Genomic DNA, 25,185 nt, shown 5'->3' with positions numbered 1-25,185 from the left:
AGAGAAAAGTCAAAAGCATGGGCGGTAGTAAGACTCCAGAATTGGCCTCCACGTATTTTCCTTATTTCGCTATAAAACATTAAAATGACAATAGTTTTCTTACTACAAATATTATATAGTCTCTGCTGTTCTATTTCTGTCTACTTAGATGATCGTGTAAGACATGTTTACTGGTAACCAGTATGGTCTCCGACTAAATGTTAAAGTAGCTACTAGCTAGTAAACCCTTACATGGTATCATATTGATTCAAAGGACATACATCCAAATAAGATTTATATGATCCAAACTAGATGGTAGGATTCTCAAAACTAAATATAAGATAGTATATATAATATAACCTTTTCGATTACTCAAAACTATAATACCGTTCTATGGTGGGTGTAACAATCTATGACGTCCGATACCGTTAAGGGGTAGGTTCTTTGGACAACAAAAGTAATTGAAGAGGAAAAAGAAGTGAAGAAATGACAAAAAGAAGAAGGAAAGGAAAAGAGTGGGTAGGTCACATGGCCATGTTCTTGTGTTGCCGTCAACAGAGAAACATTGGCGTTCCGCGTTATCATGATGAACACGTCCGGTCCCATCCTCTCTAGTCTCTCTACTACTCTCTTTTATGTACACATCTGATCTTTGTAATATAATAAATGCTTACACATAATTTCTTTAGAACATATTAGAGATGTATACTATAATACTACAAATATGCAAACTGCATATATACACCGATTTTGGTGATAAATGGAAATCATATTTTAGTACTAAACCCCGATTCGTTTTTTACATGATAGTCATGGAATATTCAAAAGAGCTAGTTTTACTAGATTAATGGAAATCAAATTTTTAATACAAATGTAGTGTTTATAGCGAAATGATTTCTTAAATATGTAAGAAGTGATATTATTCCAAAAAGAGAAGTGACTTCTTGCTGATAACCAGAGTCCAGATATATATATATATATATATATATATATATATATATATATATATATATATATCTAAATCCATATTAATTTTAAATCAATAACTAGATTTTAACCCATGTTACACCGCGTGCATATAATTTTATTATTATTTTATATTTATGTTATATTTGTTTGTTAAATATTGGATGTTTTGTAAATATAGAAATAACTAAATTTTCCGGTTGTTTGTACGGCTAAATATTTATATTAATTATTTAACCCGTATTATATTTCATGACCATTTGTTTGTTATATTTAGTTTGTTTTTTGTTTTGTCAACCATTGGGCCACAACTGGCCGGCCCATTAGCCAAATTCCTACATTCATAGAAGCCGGGACTTGATTCCGGGTGTGATGGTGCCTTCTACAAATGAACTTACCTCCTGCCACTGCACTAAGGTCACTTCACTATATTTAGTTTGTTTTGTTTAGTGTTTGAGATTCTATTTGATTTTTAATTGTTATCACAAAAAGTAAGGATTTTAAATACATAATAAGTCATTTATACGCTATGATTAAGTCATATTGTTCCTAATGATTTAATTATTTTACCAATCTTAGTTAAATCAACTTGATTTCATATGTCTAATATTATAATATTAATAGTGTTGAAAATCATAAAATAAGGATTTAACCCGTGTTAGCACAAATTTAATGATATTTTATTAATTCCAACATGTCCTCTTTATAACCCATTTACTATATAACCATATTATATAGTATTTTAAACTTTTTTAATTATACATATTCATATTATTTTAAAATTTTATTAAGTTTATATATATTAATTATAATATTTAAATAAATGTGAATCGAAGTTCTTGTTACGTTAAGAATCAAAGCTCATACGTATTAAAAAACAAAATGGAAATCAAATTGTTGTTTTTTTGTTTGCAAATGATTCAGAGATAGAATATCTTCAAAACACAATAGAAGATGTAGTTAAATATATCATAGTTTATGTTTCCATATTGATATCACTGTAATTTTTTGTAGTTGGAATGTTATGTAAAATATTTAAGAAACAAAATCTGAATTAATGTTATTTTTGAAAATATTTTAGAGGTTAATGTTGTAAATAAATTTTTAAATAAGTAAAACTAAAAAGACATAACACAAAATGTACTTCAAAAATGTTAATATAGATAGATGACCAACCAATAATTGAATTCGTGGTAAGAAAAATCGAATCATGATCTACTTACTCTCAGAATGAACGTCAGCCACTAATTAAGCCGCCGTTAATCACCTTATTATTCTGGATAAAACTCAAAAGTGTATATATATATATATTACAAATTTTCAAATGATCAGTTTGTGCAACAACAAAATATCCATTAGTTTCTTTTGCTCTCTTTTTCTCAGCCAAGGAATCAGCCACAATATTGTCTGTTTTTAACCCTACGTACTGATATTTATTCCTACAAATTTCTACATTCAAAGCTCACTATCTTGGAGTATATATACTCAAATGTACATTCAAAGCTCAAGTCGAATAGTTGAGAGCAATCTCCTTCAAACACAATCCAACATATATATTCGAGACTGAAGCGTAAAGGCGTAAAAACCAAAAACCATTATTTCAGCTTGCAACGGAGTTTGTGAGTGTCCCTGATAAACCTTTTCCCAAAATCCTAACGACATAAAATCTCTCTTTTATTTAGGTGATGTCATTTTTTGTTCTCTATTGCTCTTTTTTGTTTTTGTTTTCTCTCCTACGTACTGTGTACAAACTACAAAGGGAGTATAATTTTTAAATTAATAACCCCACATTCCGAACTTCTTTTTTTTTTGGTCCGTATAATTTGTCTTTTTTTTTTGGGGGCAAAATTTCGTATAATTTGTCTTTATTGATAATTAGATGGAAAAATATTTTTCAGGTTTTGACAAAGCAGTAAATAGTGGAATTGACTTGTGCGACAATTATTCTTGTTTTTAATAGTATGATTTTTCATTCCTTTATATTTAGTGTTAAATCGGAGAATTGAATACAAGTCTCAATGTTTGGTAAAGTCATAGTAATTGACATGGAAACGATTTATCGTTTTGTCAGGATTTGTACTTTGACTTACAATTTTTAATAACGCGAGAAACGACGTGTTTGATCACGTTGTCACCTATCACACACACACTCTATTGGGAGATACAGTATACTTTAGTTTATTTTTGTTATCTATACAAGATATAAATATTAACAAAGAGAATTAAGCAAACGAACTTATGGGCTGCCGACAATAATTGCTGGGTAGATATTATACTTTATAGTGTATAATTAATATGGTATCCAATATGACAAAACTATGAAGTAAAAGTGCCATATTAGACCAGGGCCGGCTTAAAAAAAAACGTATATATATCATAAATTGTTTTTTTTGCTTTTGCACCATTTTGTCTTCGAAAGTGAATACATATTTGTGAATAATGAAAATAACGTAGCCGAACTCGGTCGCAACTCGGAAACTATAATACAAGAATTGAGAAATACACGAATGTGAAATAAAAGAGTTGGGTGACACTTTTATTTTTTTCAACGACCAAGAACACGGAAGGGTCTCTCTCATTATCACAATTGCTGACTTACTCGTAGCAAGTTTTTGTTCTCTTTTTCTTTTACTGAGATTAAAACAAATAGTATAGTATATATACATTAATTTAAAAGTTTATGAAATTTTTTTTTTTGCGAAACAATACTTCAACCGGCCATGTATATACTGAATTCTAGTTTTATCAACTACACATATTAACATGATACCCCATAGTCTTTAAGAAGATAAATTTTTACTAGAGCAAATTTTTTTTATATGCATGGGTAAGAGCAAAAAAAAAAAAAAATGAGTGGGGATATTGGTGAGCAAAATGGGGCCTGACATGTTGATCGATGTCAGTGGCTAAGGTATCTGACTTCAGACACACTATTTCTTTGTGCCCCAAAGTATTCGTTATGTCTCAATAAACTTTGCATTGTTCTCTTAGTTAAGAAAAACAAAATGCGAGTGTTGGTCGATGAAAAAATGAAAAAGAACAAAAGAACATGAGTTCCTTGAACGCAGCTACTGGTGTCGTTAATTTTTCATTTTTTATTTTTTTATGTTGATTAATAGGAAAATAATTGTTTTCATGTTTTTTCTTTTGTCGTATCACTTGCTCGATTGGATTGATATTTGATATACTTATGGTACGTGCATTTTCATTGAAGAGTAAACAAAATTCAATCTTTGCTTGAGCCGTCTACATTTAATAACGATGGTGACATTGTTGGACGGAATTTGTAATCCCTTTTGTAATTTAATGGTTTTCTTTGTTGTAATTTGTAAGACTTTATTAAAGTTTTCTTTGGTAACCACTTCTGACAAAAAAGGTAATCAGTAATATCAAAATGAAAACATGTGACACACATCAAAAGAGGAACTACAAAAAGAAATTAGTTTCTCATCAAAATTGAAGAGGAATAAAGATAAGCATAAACAAATACATAATTTATTATTTAGGTCAAATAAAGATCTTCAATGTTAAATAAAAAAAAATATTTCTCTTTAAATTAACAGTGATAACTCAGTAAATTTAAGAATTATTTTCAAGTGAAATTCATATCATAAAAATAGTTTTCTAATTAAGTCAACAATATTATTTGAAATGAACATATATATATATATTTGTTTTTATTTTTTTGAAATGAACATATTATATAAATATAGAAATGAAAATTTTATATACTATATTACTTTCTTTCATATATATTTTAATATCTTTCTCATTAATTCAAAATATGAACAGTATCATTGATAAAAACCCATGTTCAAAAACGCGGCCGTCTAGACCGATTAATCGCCGATTACACGCTTGGCGGAGGGCAACCGCCGTGATTTCACCTTATGCGGCAAACAAATTGGAATTTTTTTTTAAAATCAGTTTTTTGAAGTTTTTGAAGTTCGAAATATGATTTTCTTTATAGATCTATGATATAGGGATAAAATCTACATGAAAAAAAAACAGAACCTGCAAAAAGAAAAAGAAAAAAAAAACGACACAGATTAGGGTTTACAGGGTCGCACACACAAGGAAGAAGACGGGGGTATATTCATCATTTCGTTTTTATTTAACTGAAATTCTGAAAAAGGCATAAACTACATAACATAGGGTCGAACTGTGGTTCGGAGATAATGTGATACACCCTTAACCACTGAACTAAGCTACAACCTCTGTATATATTCGCAACTTTAAGTAGTTATACCAATAAATACATAAAAATACCTAAAACTAGTCCCCGATTAATCCCCGAGTAATTCCCGATTAATTGATTAGTCGCTAGGCGATACCTTGCCTCCCGATCAGCGCCTAGCGATTTTTAAAACAGGGATAAAAACTGGTAAAACTTAAGCTAAAAAGAAAAAGGGTACATATTTTTCAAGTATTCAAGTTCTTCTTGTGTATACAGATGTCGAACGTCGAGAGATGTTCGCAGTTTGACGCCCACCCAACAATACACGAAATACAAACGCAATGAACTCTCAACCCTAGTTTACATTTAAAAGCCTATAACCAAAAAGACCAATACATGACAGGGACAAGGCCCAGTATCCATAAATCTGTTTAAACATTATGGCTTGGTGTACTAGACACATATAATTATCTCAATTCTCAACTATATTATATAGAAACTTAGAAAGTAAGACATATGCAAAAGCTAGTCAACTGTTATCGAATTCTATTTCGAAAAAGTGAAATTTTACTATGACTGTTGAGTGTTGAACCATGAGATCATTTTGTCATGAACTGTTCTTAAGATGAATGTTAATATTGAACAGTTCATAGCGACCTAATTTACGAACTTTTTACTATCTTACTTCAGATCGGGTTGAGTGTTCGTATTTTTTATATCATGTTGAAATTCTCCAGTTTAAAACCCATTCACAGTGAATGAATTGATGTCTCTTATATATAATCCGTTACTACAAAGTACAAACTAGACTTCCTTTAAATTTGGCTACTCATCACAGTTTATTAATTATAGTTTGGTACCTCTACAGTACAGAAAAACAAAAAACACTACCTCTAAAATTCAATACACATTCCATAAAATTATGTAGAGGAGGTTGGTCTGCCGCAATTTTAAAAAGGGAAAAATGTCAAAAAAATCCCCAACTTTCAAATTTGAGACGTTTTAATCACCAACTTTCAAGATGCCATTTTAATCACAAACTTTTCGTTGACTTGGCCATAAAATAACAAAGTTTTGTTGACTTCGCCGTTTTAGACACATCGTTTATTCTCTGTTAAACATCTCAAAAACAGAGTAAATTGCATGTTATCTGCTATCGATTAGCATAAACAACCACGTTTTTAACACCAAAAACAACATCGCTTACCAAATTGAAGACACTAAATCTCCAAATCGATTCCAATTTTACAAATACATAACCCTAGAAAGAAAACCCCAAATTCTCTCTACACCATCGATGGCACACCACAGTCACCGATGCAACCAGATGTGTCAAAACTTGAGCTTAAACTCATCGGAATAGAGAGATTGCAGAAGAGATTTGGGTATTATAGAGAGAATTTGGGGTTTTCTTTCTAGGATTAGAGATTTAATAAACGTCGTGCCTAAAATGGCGAGATCAACAAAACTTTGCTATTTTATTGTCAAGTCAACAAAAAGTTTGTGATTAAAATGGCATCTTGAAAGTTAGTGATTAAATCGTCCCAAATTTAAAAGTTGGGGATTTTTATGATATTTTTCCCATTTTAAAAATTTAAAACTCTAAAAGTCAGAACTACAGTTTGAACATAATATAAAGAAGGGAATATGCAGTGGATAGCATAATAATCAAACTTATTAAAGAAACTACCACAACTGTCACTGTACATGTCAGATGGGGCATATGTAATTACTTTGCTGACCTTCCTCTCCTTCCTCTCTCTCCCTCTCTCTCCCTCTCTCCCTTCCTCTCTCTCCTTCCTCTCTCTCCCTCCGCCTCTCTCCCTTCCTCTCTCTCCCTCCGCCTCTCTCTCCTTCCTCTCTCTCCCCATCTCTCCTTCCTCTCTCTCCCCATCTCTCCCTACGCCTCTCTCTCCTTCCTCTTTCTCCCTCCTCTCTCTCCCTTCCCCTCTCTCCCTCCCACCATTAAATCTAAAAAAGTAAAAATTCCGTTATTTTGTAATGTAACATGCTATTTCGTTATGTTACACGTTATGTCTACTGCAACTATCTCCTCCCTAAGGTTTTGAGGGCAAACAAGTAAAAATACCTCTTAGAAAAGTGGTATTTACCCAACTTTTCTGACATAGTGGTAGTTCCTTAATTATGCTCCAAATTTGTGGTATCTACTAATAATACCCTATAAAGAATTACGTACGAAACTTTAATAATAGTAATTACAGAGAGTTTGGCAGGTTTGGTAACGTGAATCATAGCACAACTAATTAATTCCATTATTTATTGTGCTATAAATTTTCGCGTAATTTTTATTTAATTCACGTACGTAAGCATGTACCACCAATTTATTCTTAAGTTATTGTTTTGGGAGATGAAGTCCCGAAAATATGATTGTTTAGTATCTATGAGATTTTTAGATATAAAACTAATTAGCATTTTTTTTGTCGTTAGTAATATTCAGGATCTATCTAACTAAATCCAGCAACAATATGTCTACAACGAACTTTGATGCTAGCTAATCAGACAACACTCCAGCGAACAAACAAAGTGAGCATAGAGTATCAAACTTTTGTTTTATTATAAGAAAATATCTAAAAACTTAATTACGCCAAGTTTACTTTGAAAAATTTGTGAATTCTACCATTAAACCTAAATGATTTATTTTTAGTTTTTTTTTTCCACCATTATAAGCTACAAACCATCGTCTGTCTAATTATTTCCTAAAAACGAATGAAATATAATAATCTCTAAATTTTTATTTTGATTGGTTTCCCTTAAAAATCTTATTCTCTCACATTTACATCTCTATACCGATTTGACAGTAATCTTTCTCTACATGCATTTAAAAGTAATCTTAGTAGTTGCTCCTTTTAGAAACTTATAAGAGAAGTACAATAAAAGTTCCCTATAATATGACAAATGATCTCTCACTTCTCAACGTACCACTCTTGAAAAATCAACGTAGATAAAAACAAATAAGATTGACATCGATTACATATACATAAAAATGACAGCCATTTTTATTCAGCTAACTACATTGCAATAATTTAACCCTTAAAAGAAACTAGTAAAAGAAGAAAAACCCCCGAAACAAATAAATAGAGTAAAAGGTGAATTCTCAAAGAGTAGAGAATCATAAGTAAGAAACAAAAAAAGGAATTACAAAATCGAATCATTCTTCCTTTTTTTTTTTTTTTTTTGCATTTCATAACAACGTATAGAGAAAGAGAGTCTCTTATATGATGATTTATTGATTACCGTTGAGAAACTAAATTATAAAAAAACGCCGTGCGTACAACGCTTCCCATGTGAGCGACAACAATATCCAATACAATACCACCACGTGTCAAAAGATCTCGACTTGTGACCCAACTACGCTACTCCGGTGACGAAACACCACCGAACACTCCGGCAACTCGCCGAGATCGGCGAACAAAGACTCATCCTCCTCTCCCATCGGAAAGAACACCGCAACGTCATCCGCAGCAGCCGAGACAGCAGTCTTTTTCTCCGATGAGAATATCGGACTTTCAAGAATCGTTGAAGACGTTGTCTCCATCTCCGTAAACCACGCGAACTCGTCGACACATGACGGAGTTGTTTCAATCTCCCTTCCAAGAACCATAAACTTATTATCTTCTTCCTCCACCTCTGGCTCCACCTCACGCTCCACCTCAGGCTCTGGTTCGGGTTTGGGCTCGGGTTTTGTTTTAGGTCCATTTCTAGAGGAAGACGTGAGAGGCCAAGGATGGTTATGCTCAGAAGTGTAAGTGATGAGGATCATCGTTGGATCGTCTCTGCTTCTTTCGACTTGCTTCCTAGCCGGACAACCTTTGGTGCTACTACAGCGGTAATAACCTCTAGGGTAAGGAGATCCCTTAATGGGCTTTTGGCCGTACTTACGCCAAGCCCATGAATCTGACGGCGGAGTTGTGTCTCCTTTGTGCCGAGATCCTTCCAATGCTTTCATCGGTACGTTCACTACTCTCTTCTCTACAGATCTCCTACTGTAAAGTAACAAGTACATCAATATATGAATATAATTTAGTTAATGGTAAGTTTTCATGAAAATTCTAATCCTAGATTATCTATACATATATATATGTTTATGTACCTTCTTTTAGGTGAATGAGAAGAGATGAGAGCTTTCATGTCGTTGAAGGTTGAAGAATTTGGTGAGTCGGGTCCGGTTTCTTGACTGCTTTCATGATCATTATAGCTTCTCGTCATCTGATCTAGACCTCGCTTCATGTTTATATATATGCTCTATAAACTATATATATTTACAAGAAATTAAGCGAGGAAAGAAGGGTCGAATCAAGAATTGGATGTTTTGTTGATCTTGATCACTTTTGGAAAGATATGAGTTGCAGATGGAGAAAGAGGAGTAGAAGTAGAGAGAAAGAGAAAATGGAGAGAAGGTGGAGAAGAAGAGGGGTTGTGTATGAAAGAGGACGTGCGAGCATATGTCAATTTAATCTCTACTTGTTTTTAAACTAATACTTTATATCCTTATCATTTAAGAGAGGGACCCCGATTATTACTATTTTAATAGATAATAATTTGTCTATAAGGCGATGGTTACATATGATCACACCCTTTGTTTACAATAGAATAATTGAATTGCGTGGTTTGAATAGATGGGGTTAGGTATTATTAATACTATACATTTGTTTGTCTTTTGTCTTTATCCTCCCTTGTTCAAACCCCTTTTTTTCTCTTTAGTATGTAATTAAATGATTGGAAAATGATTAGGTAATTTTATTGGGTGGTGTAATGCGTGTGAACAAGGAAATGGTAACAAGTAGTATAATCAAACTTTATCATTCGTTTAAAGTTAGATCTAAAGTTTATTTCAATCTTTTTCAAGAACTTTTCCATGCACAAAAAGTTTAGTAGTGTCTCATCTATGACACTCATGATTAACATGTTAAATACATTTTTAAATTATCAGTTAATGGAATATGTAATGAACTAATATGATGTCATCTTATTCATCAAAATTAGCCATTTGAATGGGTAATCTTTATTTATGAGCTAATAAATTCTAGAGATAAAAGTTTGCGATTCGCAGATATCTTGTTTTGAATATATATAAGCTATCACATTACATTGCATATACAACTGTAACGTGTATGAATGCGTATATACCGAAACGGGGATATTATTGTTAAAAGAGCTATCACTTATCTCATGCATAGAAGCATTTCCACTATGAAAAAAAATCTGGCCATCTTGTGGTTGCCTATATATATATGCATATGCTGTACGTATAATATATATGTATATTTTTGTGTAGAAAGCAATGAATAAAGTACGAGTACTTGAATTGAAACTATAATTAAAAAAAAATACTAAATTAAATTTCTAATGACCTTTTCCTTCACGAAAAGCAACATCATCATTTATCAGCTGATGACACCCATATATAATATAGTTATCATGTTTTTAGATTTAATAATAATTTTAGTTTGTTTCTAATCGAAGAGATAATCTTCTTTATTAATGATGATTATCGTTTACTGATCAAAGTTCACTCTTTCTTCAACCTAAGGATTTTCCCTGATCTCAATTCAAGACAATAAAAATGGAATATACGAACAGTCAGTTGTACGTAAATGGAATATTTAATATGATTATCACTTATCAGGGTTGTTTTTATTTGTCTTTTTCTTTCTTCTCAACATTACATACCAATACTATTACTAAATCTCTTTTTAATAAATTCAAAGCGTATATTCTAGGATTTTCCATTTTAAAAATTTGAAGAGACTAGCTAGCTAATTAACCTTTAAATAAGAATTTTTTTTTTAGTTTTTTTTTTTCATTACAAGTTTCTCAAAAAAAAAAGTGATTTAAGCGAATGTTAGTGGAAAACTACACGTTATTTAGAATTAGATATCATTGAAGTTAGAAGATAAGGAAACCAACTAAAGTAATTTTTTTTCATCTGAGATAAACAAACAATGTGGCAACGGTGGTTTCACGTCGGTAAAAATGAGACAATTATGACACTGATCCCATTTCCGGCAGCAAAACCATGTGCACATTTTTGGATAATTAATTATTTGGTATTGTATATCGATAAACATAACTAATTAAACAATGTTGAAAGTTTGTGTGTATCGTGATTTAAGTGAATATTTGTGGAAGAACACAAGTTAATAGTACCATATATTTATAGTGTATACTATTACTAGGTAACAATCCGTACTATGTACGAAATAAATAAATTTAGATAAAAATTTATTATTTAAAATTTAAGATTCATAATCAATAAAAATATTTTAATTTATTTAATTCAAATTTATTCATTTTGTAGTTTCAATAAATTCTTAATTACTTATACGTGCTAGGCAAAAGACAATATTTTAAATTGAAATTATAAATTTTGAATAATCAGAAATGGGGTTTTAATTATTAAGAATATTTAACTAATAGTCGGTATTTTACTATTAATGATCAACAGTTACGTAATCTAAATTTGTATGGACTTTATTTTAACAAAACAGAAGAAATGATTATTTCAAAAAAATAAAGAAGTATAATATAAATTCAAATTAAAAGGCTACATTTTTTATAGTTTAAAGAACTTAATTTTGGTGATTAAATGTAAATATATGAGTACTACTATTTTAACTAATTTATAATACATTAGATATTATAATGCTGATTTTGAAATGTTGATAAAAGTATATGTTAACAAAAGAGGTGCACAACATTAAATATGAAAAATAACAAATAATTTTAATTTATTTTATGAATTTCAAATGAAATCTATAATAGCATAAATGTATTAATATTAACTACTGAAGATATTTATTAAAATATGTTTCGAGTTCTCGGTGACAACGATATATCAACAGTTTTTTAAGAATGCTTTTCCGTTAATATATAAGAGATATAGATCAACAACAACAATTTTACCACCTTCCTTAATTCGTCATGCGAGCCACGAGGTACGTCCATCAGAAATTATTTGGAAGGAACCATATAATTCATATACGAGTATTTTTTTTATTTTATATTTTTTTCTGATTTTACTAGGAAGTAGAATTTTACCTTAAGATTCAACATCTAACATAATAATGTATATTTACGTAGATTTTTGTTTCCTTTGATTTATGTTCTTTTCACTGTAAATGAAGAATAAAATTATGTTCTTAAAGGACTTGCAGGAATCTTTTGGTTACAAAAACCTCATTACTACTTAAAACGTGGAACCGAGAGTCGATAGATCAAAGCGTGGTTTAGCCCTCTTTTACATGAAGTTTTCCTTCTGTTACTAGTTTATTAATATAAGTTTACTAAATATATGAAGGAATCTTACCAAAATCTTTATCAAGAATTTATCCTATTTATATCAACAAGAAAAGTATGAATTGAAAAAAAAATGTTTGCGTGTTGACTTGGCATTTTATAGCCATCATCTTCATGTCATAGTTCAGTTTGAAAAAAAAAAAAAATGATAACTCAGCCTTATTGGCAATTTGCCATATAACAACAGTTTTGCTAGAACATATCATAGTGTCTAATTAGACACTTACTGTCTTTAAGGATTTAGGATTTTGGAAAATAAAATTTAAAAAAAAAAAAAATACAATGATATAGTGGTTGTGAGAGTTTGTGTGGATAACGGAAACCATTCAATGATCGATCGTAGCTCGTAGAACATGATGATTTTACAATTGTTGTAAGAGTTATAGAAAGTACCCGTTACATCCATATTTTCATTAAAACAATTTTGACCGCTTATTAAACATATGTTAATAATTTTGATCAGTGTTCAAGAAAGCGGTCTAGGCGGTCGCCTAGGCGCCGTCTAGGCGCTAGGCGCTCAGCAGACGCCTAGACGACCGCTTAGACCGCCTAAAATCACATAATATTGTTTTATTGTATATTTTTTATTTTTAATTACATATATTTAAAATTTTAAGTTTTATATTCATAGAAATGTTAATATGTTATTAATCTAAATTAAATAAATATATTTTTACTAATTTTAGTTTATGATTTATTATTATTTATTTCTTCTAACATATATTTTTACATAATTTTACATATAATATCATATATATAATGTTCGTATTGTAAACGCCTAAACCGCCTTAAAACGCCTAAAATTCCGACTAGGCATTCTAGGCGCTAGGCGCTGGGTCACCGCCCACATACCGCCTAGCGCTTTCTTAAACACTGATTTTGATAAGTTTTAGTCCTAAATTAATATACACAACAACTAGAGAAACAATTCAATAAGTTTTGATAAGCAAAAGTCTAGTTTTGTAAGTTTTGGATACATTTGTCTAATCGTTTGGAATTTGGATTAATAAATTGAATTGTATTGATGCGTGAAACGATGTGGTTGCAATATGAATCAATTCAACTATATTGTAGCACGATTTGGCAAACTTTTTATATATATATTATGTTATTGGCGGCTAATATCATGGAAATTTTTGCTATTAAAAATAGGACCAATAATTAGGCATCTCTGACTTTTCCTAAAACCTCGGCGTGGTTCTTGTTCAACATGCCGTAGTTTATTTATATGATTTTCAATATGTCTAGATATTTACTTGTCAAATTTTTTTAGTATTTCCATCATTATTCCAACGAACAAATCTCGATTAATATAATATTTTCCATTTTTTTTTTCTATTTCTTGTATATATTGGGTGTGACTGGTGAAAGTGAAAAGTGGGAGTAAGAAGGTAGAAAAGGAGAAATTGAAAAGAGACCAAAGTAAAACTTGTACTAAACCGGCCTTTGAACCAGAGATTTTTTTAGGGTGAGTTTGCTATTTTCAACTTTACTCATTTTTTAAGTTGGACAGTTAAGATAAGGAAACCACACCATTTATATTAGATAGATTTTAGTGTCACTTAATACATAAGGGTAAAGAAGTCCAATAATTATTCATTTATTCTTCGTTGTAGGTATGGTCTCTTCTCTAAAGATCATCACTTGTTCTTCTTGGTGGTGCTGCTGCCGGTGGTGTAGTGACCCGCACCAAGGGGTACGGACCGGACAAGAAAAACGTGATGAAAAATCTTGGAAAGAACTTACAAAGATGGAGGAAGAAAAACATTGGTAAACGACCGAGTAACTTGTGGAGGAAGTCACTAAGACGTGGAACGGCCGATGGCCAAAGAACGAACGTGAACCATTAGGCCATCAAGGGAATTAGACAATGGACATTGGGAGACAATGGTGAAAAGTTTAAAAGAAGGATAAAGAGAGAAAAGCCAAGTTAAAAACAAGGAAAAGTCGAGGAACAGACCATAAAAACGTAATGGCCGCGTACCAACGGACCGGCCAGTGAACCAAAGGACGGTCGGGAGTGACCGGGCTACGTACCAGGTACGTTGGGCGAAAAAGGAGAATCACGGAAGAATATTGGTCCGGAAAGGGGACTGGTGGTACGGGAAAGAATGTACCAGGGGAACATACCACATACATTAAGGCCATGCACTACGGACGAGGAATTGGACCACATACGAGAAAACCGTGTACCGCGGACGATGACATCAGACACGGGAAGGACAAAGGGAAGCGGAAGAGTTGGCCACCGGTGGGAAGCCACATGTCGCGAGATTAAAACACCTCCACCCCGCGTTTGAAATGCACGTGCTGCATGCAGCCCAGAATAAGCCATGTGGCGAAATTCATGCAAGAAGAGTGACATTTGTCACGACACTCTCTTCCCTGAAACTCGAGTGAAAGATACCACACCCCAAGTTCTCATTTCAACCAAAAATCTCTCAAAGACACCCAAACTTTCTCAAATTTTTCTCTCAAAATTCTTGAAGAAAGTTCAAGTAATTATCGATCAAAGGAGAGGAAGAAGAGGAGAGTGGTTCGAGCTAGAGGCTGAGAAAGAAGTGGAGGTGCTGTCAGATCAGAGGTGTGGTGAAGTCCAAGACAATCAAGATTCTGCTAAAAACTGTGAGTTGTGGTTGTGGTTTTGTGTTCGGATGATGCATGAGCTTAAAAGCTCATGTATCCATCCGTGTTTGTTTGATTGCTTGTTGCATGTTTTCTTTGGTAGAATGCATGATAACTAGCTTAAAAATCAAATTAGACTAACATGTATAAACCTAGTTGATTGCATGTGGTCTTGAGATAGATTAAATTGAGCATGCATGCATAAATTTGAGGATAAAAATCGGTTGGTTTAAGGAGTTCATGAGATGCAATTTAATCTTTGTATAAATACGATTGTGTGAGATTGCATGTTTGATTTTTGAGCAGAAGGATGTACATGCAAAATTTTGAGAGTTTTTTACCAAGTTTACATGATGAGAAAATATGTTTACTTGATGAGTTTAAAATGCAATATTTTACTTGCATAAATTTCGATGAAAATGGGCTTGCATGCATGTTTAAAGGGTTGGAAAAATTGTGTTAATGATGCCTGCTAAGGTGGTATAATTCAAAGAATTATTGCACTAAAATTTCATGTGCACAAAAATTATGCATGCATGTAGATCAGTCTTACGATGCTTGATTTTATTCTCCGGCTTCTTAAGAATTTTGGTGAAATTTCTTGCTTGATTTACTTACAAACTACTGCATGATATTTCTTGCTTGAAATTATTTGGTTGGTGTCAAGTACTTAATTCTTAGTGTTATTTAACTTAGAATTTTAGTACTTATTTTAGCTAATTCACATATTATATGATCGGACTAGCGGTTGATCTCTGTCCCCAATATTGTTGAGATGGTCTGTGTTGTACCCACGATCTGCCATCTCGGGTAATAGGCAAGAGGGCCTAGGCCGGGCTTGTCTAATGGGCTGAAAGCACGTTACCGATCGGCCCATCAGGCCCGGAGAAAGAAAGAGAGCGCGGAGACGCTTCATGCTGGTCAGCTCGCAGCTCGGGCCCGGTCAAAGATTCCTGCATTCAAGAGGATTAATTAGTCCGCGCAAATCGTGTCTTATTAATTGTGCATTAATTGGGTAATTAATTGGTCGGTATAAATATGTAAGGGGGGTGTCACTTGTAAGGATCGAATACTTTTTCCAAAAAACAGCAATACAAATTCAAACTCTCAAACTCTCTTTCAATTCAGTTCGGAACTTTTTTACGGCGATAAGCTCCTCCACATTTAAATCACTTCGGAAGGAGAAGCTCATTCTCAGTTCTCACAGTCTGGCGAGCTAACCTTCGCGGTCACATGGAAAGGATATTTCGGTGTCTAGATAGCTACTAGCCCGAACCGCTGCATGACGATGCGGCTAAGTGGTGGAACCGGTTGGTTACCTTTGTGGTTTCAACGCGATGTGGATGTATGAGGATGGGACAGAATGTCGAAGGGCCCTAAGTTGTGAAAAAGACTAATGATGTACAATTTATATTGATACATTGTTAGCATTCCTTACCCATTTATGATGCGGTGTTGAGGTGTGATAGTCTAAAATGACTAAGTGTCTAGAAGTGTCAAGTTCCTTGATTATTTCTATTCCTTGCATTTGTGTTGTTTGTTGCTTGCTGCATGTTTAACGCTTCCGCATTGCGTGTTCTGATTGTTATTGCATGTTTCAGTGTTGTTGTTGTGGGGTAGTTGGGTGGAAAGATTGCATGTTAGAGAGATCACCCAACTCACTCATGATAATATTTTGTCTTGCAGAAAAGATTGAGGTGGGTATAGAGCTTGGGCAGCTAGGAAACCGGCTAGGACGTTTTTTTGTTGTCTTGCAAAATTCTATGTTTCCTTTTTAACATGTTTTCTTCAAAATGGATCCAACTGTTTTACCTGAGTATTTTTGTTTTGGATTGTAATATTATACTTAAGTAATAAATCGAGATATTTTCATCTATATTCGGACAAGTGGAAATTGTACATGGTCTAGTCCGGACAAGCACAACGCCGCGTGTGTACCAAGGGTTGAAAAGCTTAAGGTACGTACGTAGCAGATAGGCGTTGTCGGTGAACTGGTCGAGGGTCCTAATTCGTTGGTGGAACCTCAGTCGGATCACAGGCGGATGTCCTCTCGTGACATTTCCGGGCCTGTCCGCGATTTGTCCGGCCGTAGGAACGGTTTGGGGGCGTTATAGGTGGTTTTGGTGCTTTTGTCGCATACCAGGGATCGAGTCCCGCTCCCTACGAATTTAGAGATTTGCATACTTCAGAAGAAAACACGATGAAGCATGGAAGACAAACGCATGGTGTCTAAGCTAAAGTTACTCATTCGTTTGATCTAAACAAATTTTCTGATGAAGAAGAAGTGGATGCTAAAGTGATTGCCTCCACTACAAATTTTGACTCCAATTTTTTAGCATTATTTAAAGTCAAAAACTGAATATGACGATTGTGAAAATGTCTTGATCCTAGAAATGCATTAAATTATCACAATGACTATTGACTAAATTAAGAAGTAGTCGAAGAGATAAATGTCTACAAAATTAATTATTTATAATTACATCAAAATAAATTATAATAAATAATTGTAATTATTTAAACAGTTTAGGGGTATAATAAATCATATGTTATTTTAAGATGTTAATTTTGTGATGCAACCTCAATTTCATCTTCTAAAAAAGACATAGTGTATTTTAAATATATTGTTTCTACCAATGTTTTTGGGTTAAAAGCATTTAGTAAAATTGATAAAATCTCAAGCTTGTTTTATATTTTACTTTTTTTTTTATCATGTTAGAATTGTAGTTCCAGTTGATAAAATGTCTTCTCTATGATACACAAATCATATGTCAATTTTTTTGTAACAGCTTATATATCATTTTTTTCTATATTTTGTGATCATTGATTTTGTTTGTTAAGATAGATTATTTTTCCATGATTATTTTTCATAGTTTTCCCAAAAAAAGTGTGATCCTTACAATGTATTCATTTTAGATCAAAACTTTTATGTTGAGTTGAGTAATTGATATTTTATTTTATTTTTAAATAAAAATTAATAATAAATTTTTGTAGTATATGTTTCTTAGAAACTAATGTTTCACTTCAATTTTATTTTTATGTTTAGTATTTTAAAAATACAATTACATAAATTGTTTTTTTTACTTCACCATGCATTAAAATTTTAATTCCATTCTAAAACTCATTAACCCATTCTAAAATTTGGAATATGATCATTTTTGGTTAAAATTTAGATAATAACATTATTACTAAAAGAAATTAATAGTATTATTTTCACCATTTTAAAATTTTCATTTATGTTACTTAATTCATTTTTTATAATTTTTATTTTTATTATTTACTAAAACAAATTTATATTGTTTTTACAATTTTAATTTGACTTAATTCTATTTTTATTTATTTATTACTATTATTTGTGGGAGAATGAGAAGAGAAAAAATTTAACTTTATACATATAAATAACCTAACCAAAGTTCATTACTTATTGTCAAAAAAGAAAAAGAATTTCCTAACAGAACAATCACATGAAACTCTTTCTACATATTGGCGCAGAAGAATTACCGGGCAAATCTCCTTTGATCCATACTAAAAGTAAATACACAAAGAGATGCAAAGCTCAAAGTAATGGTTTCCTGCCAATAGAGATCTTACCCTGTAATGCATTCCCACCTTTGATCCATCTAACATGTTCACAATTGTAGCTTGCAAATTTGATGTTTGTATTTATACAATCTTGGAAAGAAGCATATTCTACGGTACAATGCTACTGCATAACTTTTATAAAAAAATGCTAATGCATAAGTGCATTGTCGATAAAACTAAGTTTTTATTCTGACAAGTTACAATGATCTCGTCCTCGTATAATTTCTAAGGAATAATCTTTTCATCCCACAAGTTTTATGGTCAGACCGAATCCTAAATAAAAGAGCAGCCTACCATTCTTTTCTGAGAATTTGGTAAAACTAATCAAGAAAAAAACTAAAATTAAATATCAAACTATACTAACCATATAACTATTATATTTTTTATATAAACTGTTTTGTCAGTCACAACTAAAAAAAAGTAGAGAGAGAAAATCGCATGGATCTCACTCGCGGCGATTTCTCTCTCAAATCTCCTCCTCTTCTGAGCACGATCTCTTGCATCGACGTTGGAGCTCTCCGTCGACTCCGGCGACGACGAGAACTCCGAAGCTCATGGTTCTTCATCCGTAGTCTGCGGCATCATCTCGGCGAAACAATCTGATCAAAATCAAGGGAGCTGAAGCGAGGAGAAGCATCTGCGAGACACCGACGGTAAGAGCTCTACAGCCAGTGTAGCTACGCGGAGTGGAAGAAGGAGGTTTCCCGGCAAGGAACGAGAGAAGAAGGTGGTTAGGTCAGGCGATTGGAGATTCTGGAAGTTTCATGGGACTGTTGTACGATGGGGGAGGTAGTCTTCGATCTGGTGAGGCTAAGCCACCGTCAAAGGTCTCCCGATCTACTCCCTACTGCTTTGTTCTCTCACGACTGCGCAAGGAACTCCTCGACAAAGACAAGATCGGTTTTCTTCCTCCTTTTCAAAACGGCTCTACGGTGGCGGAATGACAACGGATCCTGGATCACCATCTCCGTTCGACTCGCGCCGTCCAGACTCACCGGAAATCTCACTCCGGCGAGTATCTGCAGTCCATGGTCGGCGGCTGCAACTGTGTTTTTGAGTTGTAGATTAGGGTTTCATGTCGTCCGGTTTAGTTCGGTTTCGTGAACCCGGGTCAGTTTTGTATTAGATGGTTTAGTTTGGTTTTATGTTTGTGGATTGAGCCTTCGGGATTTTGTATGGGCTTAAATCCGGAAATAGTCTATTTGGACACTAATTTATAAAATTGCATACCCTTTAACAAAAAAAAAAAAAAAAAATTATTTTGTCCCTACCACCACCACCAATCTTGTAACGCTCTGACCTTCACTTCTTAGTAGACTCCATGTCCAGTTTCAGTTTATGAGTCCACTTTTTTAATGGGTCTCATGTTTTTTCACTAGACCTATGAACCCATCCATATCCAACGGTTGGTTTGCTATGTCCAAGAGGCTTTAAAGACTTGTTACCGTCCCTACAAATCACCACATGATCTTTCTCTCTGTTTTGTCCTCACGCGCACAGTTCCGACAGTCACTTTCCGGAAGGTCACCCCTCCTGAGACTACTCCAGCATAAGCATGCTTAACTGTGGAGTTCTCTCAGGACCTTTGACCAAAAATATAAGTGCACTTTGGTGATATAGGTGGTCAAATAAATTGTTTTAAAACTCTCCGCAAGTCTCTGAAACCGGGATGTCATAATTCACCCCTACTAACAGATCGCAATGTCCTCGTTGCGCACCAAGACTATCACCCCTGACGGTATGAGCCCACTCGACTTCACACTCGTCTGGGTTCGGCTCTGATACCACTTATAACACCCCGACCGCCACCTCTTAGTGGATCCCATGTTCAATCTTAGTCCATGGTCCCACCTTTTTTAATGGGCCACACATCCTCTCACTAGGCCCATGAATCCATCCATATCAGACGGTCGGTTTGCTACGTTCGAGAGGCTTTAAATACCTGTTATCGTCCCTACAAATCACCACATGATCTTTCTGTGTATTTTGTCCTCACTCGCATAGTTCCGACTATCCAGCATAAGCACGCTTAGTTGTGGAGTTATGTCAGTACCTTTGACAAAAAGGATAAGTGCAACTTGATGATATAGGTGGTCAAATCAATTCTTTTAAATCTCTCCGCAAATTTCTGAAACTAGAGTGTCACAACTCTCACTTCTTAACCACCATCACCCCACCTCCTTACCACCCCCACTCTCTTACAACACCTTCAGCTGCCGGGAACCACCATCACCTCCGACCACCAGGATGGACCTCCGACCATCAACACCACCACCGCCGACTGCCGGGATGATGGACCTCCGGCCACCAGGGAATGCCTTCGGCCGCTGTGATGATGGACCTCCGGTCATCGAATACCACTGTCGGAGAACCGCTGCCGTCGGAGAACCACCACTGTCGGCCACCAGACACCACAACCGCCGGCCATCGGACACCACCGTCGCCGGCCGCCGGAAACCACCACCACCTCCAGTCGCTGGCCACCTTCACCCTCTACTACTACCTCTACCACCAACACTAAAATGGTAATTACCCCAACTTTTTATTTTATTTTCCTAATTTTTTAAAATTATATGCTATATACTTAATTTGATTTATGATTTGGTTATTAGGCAAATTGGCCCTTCTTTTATTCAGTATTAGAATCCTTTCATTACCTGTTATGTGTGCTCACAACAAAGTAAAAAGTACATATATTATTTCATTACACAGAACTTATCTCTAATTTTAACATGAATTAAGAGCCATTTATATTAAATAAATTAAAAACAATTAAGAGTGAATACCAATGTATATTATTCTATGTTCTAAGTAGACCTTAGCTTGTGGATAACCATATGGGTTTTTAGTTCTATATATTCCACTGTATTATTATATACAATGTAAAGCTCTTCACTTAATTTAACCCCGTTATTCATCTAATTTAATTTCGTTGATTTGATAGGGTTTAAGTCCATGCATGGTTGAGTCCACTAATTGAGATGGCTGTGACTTGAAAAATGTGTTTGAGACCACTTGATGTAAGAGTTCTATATATATATATAAGAAATACAAAAAATGCTTAATGAAAAAGGTAAAAAAGGGTTGTGAATGATTAATTATATAAAACAACAAGTGATTCTTGAAATGGAAGATCCGTGGGAATGTTCTTAAAATTTTATAAAGCTTCCACCTGAAGACGCATAAAATGCAAAAGCTCGAAACTGAAGCTTACTGTACATAGTTACGTTATTATAATATACATATGATGCGAGTTATGTCACTCAATAAAGTCAATCAACTTTAAAAAAGACCAAAAGTTCGAGTTCTTCAGTATATGAAGAGTAAATTAAAGTAATCTTCTTTATACTTAAAGTAATCTTCTTTATACTTAATCTTCAGTATAGTCATTGCTGTTGATATCCTCTCTTTTACTTAATTTGTCTACAAAATAGTGAAATACTATTGAAGACATATTTTTTATTTAACAAAAAAAAGAAGAAGAGGATGCCATCATTTGTATTTTATTCTTCTGCTATCACCTTTTAAGATTTGAGATTTTGCTTGTACAATGACATGCAAGACAAAAAGTTCTCAGAGTTAAGTAATGTACAGCATATTCTTAAGTATATCCAACTAAGTTCATGTACTCATACAAATAAATATCACTTGTAATTGTAACCATCGTTCGTTACGTTAATGAATACTAATTAAGTCTGTTTGATAAGTGAATATCGAGTCACATTAGCTTGATTGCTGTGTAAGTAAAATTGGTTTTTTAGTATGAATCAACAACTCTGAAAGCTAAAATTAGAAAATGGAACAAAAAAAAAATCATACGGTACAAGAGTCATACTCAAAACTAATAATTTCGAAACAATAATATAATGCGCTGCTCCAATATAGTATTCATTATTAACTAGATCAAACTTGTCAACAGACAATTAATTAAGTGATATGGTTTTTTTTAAGACATACATAATTTACATGAATGCTAAAGACGCATTGTGGAGATGTACGTAATGACTTTAATATCATGCTGCATAAACACACGGTAAAAGAAAAATATATATGTACCAGAGAATTTTGTTGTAACTAATTTGATTGGTGTATCTAAAATATATTTACTGTAGTAAAAATTATTTAAGAAAATAGACAAAACAATACAATATGCGTTATCGTATCTTATGTTTTTTCATGAATAACCAAAAAAAAACTTTTGTATTTTAAATTTAACAGGTTATACTTTTTAAGTTCTAGATTTCAAAAAATTATACAACACCATCTTCGAGCCCGGGCTTCGGGCCATAAGTACATTGTAGACTGACCTCTTTAAATTAGTCATTTGTCTTTGTCCAAAAAAAAATTAAAATTAGCCATTTGTCTAGTAGGTCAAAAATCCATATGATTGTTGTTGTGGTTGCGGGTCAGTGTCATATATGTAGAGACGTATTAGCAAGAATATATCGTAGCTAAATAAATAGTGTGACGTATTTCTAACTCTTTTTGCGTAGAGATTGATTTCTACAGATACTTGTTTTTGTAGTGATTCCAAAAAATATATATCAATATACCTAAAGTGAAGTAAGTTACGGCGTATAGGAAGCTTACTCTATGAAAATTCTTAGGATGTTCCACCGAATATGCTAATATATAAGGCAAATGTGCATGACCTTAAATCATATACCGGCCTCTATCCCTATATATAGTTTTGTTACGTTCAAAAAAAAAGGCAATATAAAACAAATAAAATGAAACAAAAGCACGGAAGGTCAATGGTTGTGAGAGAAAGAAAATAAAAAGATGATGCATGGTTGGATTACAGGGCAAATACTCTATTGGCAGATCGTTTTCTTCGACATCTATGAAATGATGTATGAATTAATGTCTTGCTGCCAAAGGAGATTTGCCCCGCAATTCATCCCATACAAAAGAACATCAATGTAGATGCATGCAACATCTTGCACGATCAGAAGGCAAAGGTAAATTAATATGAGCGAGTGAAAACGCATTTAATTAAAAGGAATTGCATGCATGAGAATAATTATTTCCAGGGTAGTTTTTTTTTTTTTAACAAGAATTTCTGCTTTTCTATGGAAAATTTTTATGAAATTATTAACAAAAATGTCAACTTAGACTACCCACTTATAGAACAAACTGAACCAAAATGACAGTCTTTTCAGTTATAAAAATAATGAGATATACAACCAAAGTAAACTCTTAGGAAAGAGATATAAAGTGTCTTTCGCCAAAAACAATATTTTATTTCTAATGTCTGTTTCGCATTGTACGGTCCATATTGGCTCAAACAAATGCTGGCATTGAAGAATTTTAGGTGAAAGTCCTCGATGCCAGCCTTTGGATTAGCCTTGAAATTTCTCCAAGAATAGATAAAAGAAGTGTCAAGACTTTGTTTCGTCAACGGCCAATTTGCATGACACTATGAAGTAGAATTCACATCGATACTTCAAATTGATTCCCTAAAATTGCTTACATTTAGGTAAGTTAAGATTTTTTTTAATTAAGTTTAGGGAAATTAAGATTTTTAATGTCTGAACCAAAAAAAAATAAAAAATAACATTCATATGTTTTTTTTAAGTAATAAAAAACATTCATCATATGCAATTGTACAAACCAGAGTTTCATATTAAAATGCCAATTTGCAATACCCTTGCTTTGAACATTTCATGTTGCAATCAGTATCTGCTTGGCAACGAACATTATTAAAATTTATCACTTTAACCGTTTTACAAACGCATTCGCAATTGTTGCTGCAATAACCTCCTTCTGGACAATGCATTTTACAATCATCATCCTTCTTACAACAAGGAGGTGGTGGACCGCGTTCACCACGACCACAAGCACCTTCACAGCCGCTGCATCTTGGTTGATTCGGCGTACAAGAGTTTTGGTTGAGAAAACCTTCATTATTTTGAATGCTAACTCCATTTTCTGCATATATATAAATAAGAGATAAGGGGAAAAAAAAGTACACCAACAATGAGATTTTGTTCTTTAAACATACCAACAAAAAAAAGTACAAGAAAACCTTGTAAATTCCATAAAAAATATGAAATACGATGAAGAAAAACTGAACTTGAAGTACAAAAAAAAATGTTAAATATCTTTTCATACATGCACAATTCCTCTATTAAATATTTTTACTTACGGACAACCGTGACAAGTAGAGAAACCAATAAGAAAAGCTTAAACGAAACAGTTTCCATTCTCAAAGTAGATGCTTTTTGCCTCTTTCTCGTTTATTTTTTTTGGTAAACTTTTTTTATGGTGAAGTTTGGTGAAGTTTGAAGCTATTTTTCTTCCATTTTAATCTTAGTTTTATAGGCTAATTTATGTGATGGGTTGAACAACAAAATCTGAGGGGAGTAATCTTAAAAGTTTTGGAAGATTGTTTAGAATTTATAATATTTTGGATTTTTCATTGGAAAAAAGGAAATTTTGGCCTAGGATTCATTAATGCTTCTACACTAGGATATGTGGTTCGAGCCCCAGATAATGCTATTTATTAATTGTGCAGATTTAAGGAGGCAAATTTACATACG

The 25,185-nt window shown here is 33.1% G+C and overlaps 2 protein-coding genes and 1 long non-coding RNA gene across 5 annotated transcripts; 1 reads left to right on the top strand and 2 right to left on the bottom strand.

The window, feature by feature from the left end:
• Nucleotides 1-8,067: 8,067 nt before the first annotated feature.
• LOC104757257 (putative WRKY transcription factor 65) lies at nucleotides 8,068-9,595 on the bottom strand. 2 transcript variants are annotated; one of them, XM_087493577.1, is made up of 2 exons: nucleotides 9,234-9,595; nucleotides 8,068-9,126 (listed from the first exon to the last, which is right to left on the bottom strand). In XM_087493577.1, the coding sequence occupies exons 1-2, from the start codon at nucleotides 9,368-9,370 to the stop codon at nucleotides 8,466-8,468; spliced, it is 798 nt and encodes a 265-aa protein (XP_087349703.1). In that variant the 5' UTR covers nucleotides 9,371-9,595; the 3' UTR covers nucleotides 8,068-8,465. The 2 variants fall into 2 exon arrangements, with proteins under 2 accessions (XP_087349703.1, XP_087349704.1); XM_087493578.1 differs by having other exon boundaries at nucleotides 8,068-9,123; nucleotides 9,234-9,590.
• Nucleotides 9,596-14,795: 5,200 nt separating this feature from the next.
• LOC147924016 (uncharacterized) lies at nucleotides 14,796-16,938 on the top strand. Of its 2 annotated transcripts, none has more exons than XR_015587691.1 (2): nucleotides 14,796-15,064; nucleotides 16,751-16,938. It is a non-coding gene; the product is annotated as an uncharacterized LOC147924016 (long non-coding RNA). The 2 variants fall into 2 exon arrangements; XR_015587692.1 differs by lacking the exon at nucleotides 16,751-16,938 and adding an exon at nucleotides 15,810-16,176 and having other exon boundaries at nucleotides 14,868-15,064.
• Nucleotides 16,939-24,175: 7,237 nt separating this feature from the next.
• LOC104757256 (defensin-like protein 260) lies at nucleotides 24,176-24,972 on the bottom strand. Its single transcript, XM_010479987.3, has 2 exons — nucleotides 24,792-24,972; nucleotides 24,176-24,574 (listed from the first exon to the last, which is right to left on the bottom strand). The coding sequence occupies exons 1-2, from the start codon at nucleotides 24,847-24,849 to the stop codon at nucleotides 24,270-24,272; spliced, it is 363 nt and encodes a 120-aa protein (XP_010478289.1). The 5' UTR covers nucleotides 24,850-24,972; the 3' UTR covers nucleotides 24,176-24,269.
• Between the last annotated feature and the right edge of the window lie 213 nt (nucleotides 24,973-25,185).

Source organism: Camelina sativa, chromosome 17, assembly GCF_030686135.1.
Source record: "Camelina sativa cultivar CO46 ecotype springtype chromosome 17, ASM3068613v1".
NCBI lineage: Eukaryota > Viridiplantae > Streptophyta > Magnoliopsida > Brassicales > Brassicaceae > Camelina > Camelina sativa.
This window is presented reverse-complemented; position numbering and strand designations above follow the sequence as displayed.

Coding starts and splice junctions, on each gene's coding strand:
- LOC104757256 (XM_010479987.3), bottom strand. CDS start 24,849: ATGGAAACTGTTTCGTTTAAGCTTTTCTTATTGGTTTCTCTACTTGTC. Junction 24,575..24,791: donor TCTACTTGTCACGGTTGTCC/GTAAGTAAAAAT, acceptor ATATATATGCAG/AAAATGGAGTTAGCATTCAA.
- LOC104757257 (XM_087493577.1), bottom strand. CDS start 9,370: ATGAAGCGAGGTCTAGATCAGATGACGAGAAGCTATAATGATCATGAA. Junction 9,127..9,233: donor TCTCATTCACCTAAAAGAAG/GTACATAAACAT, acceptor GTTACTTTACAG/TAGGAGATCTGTAGAGAAGA.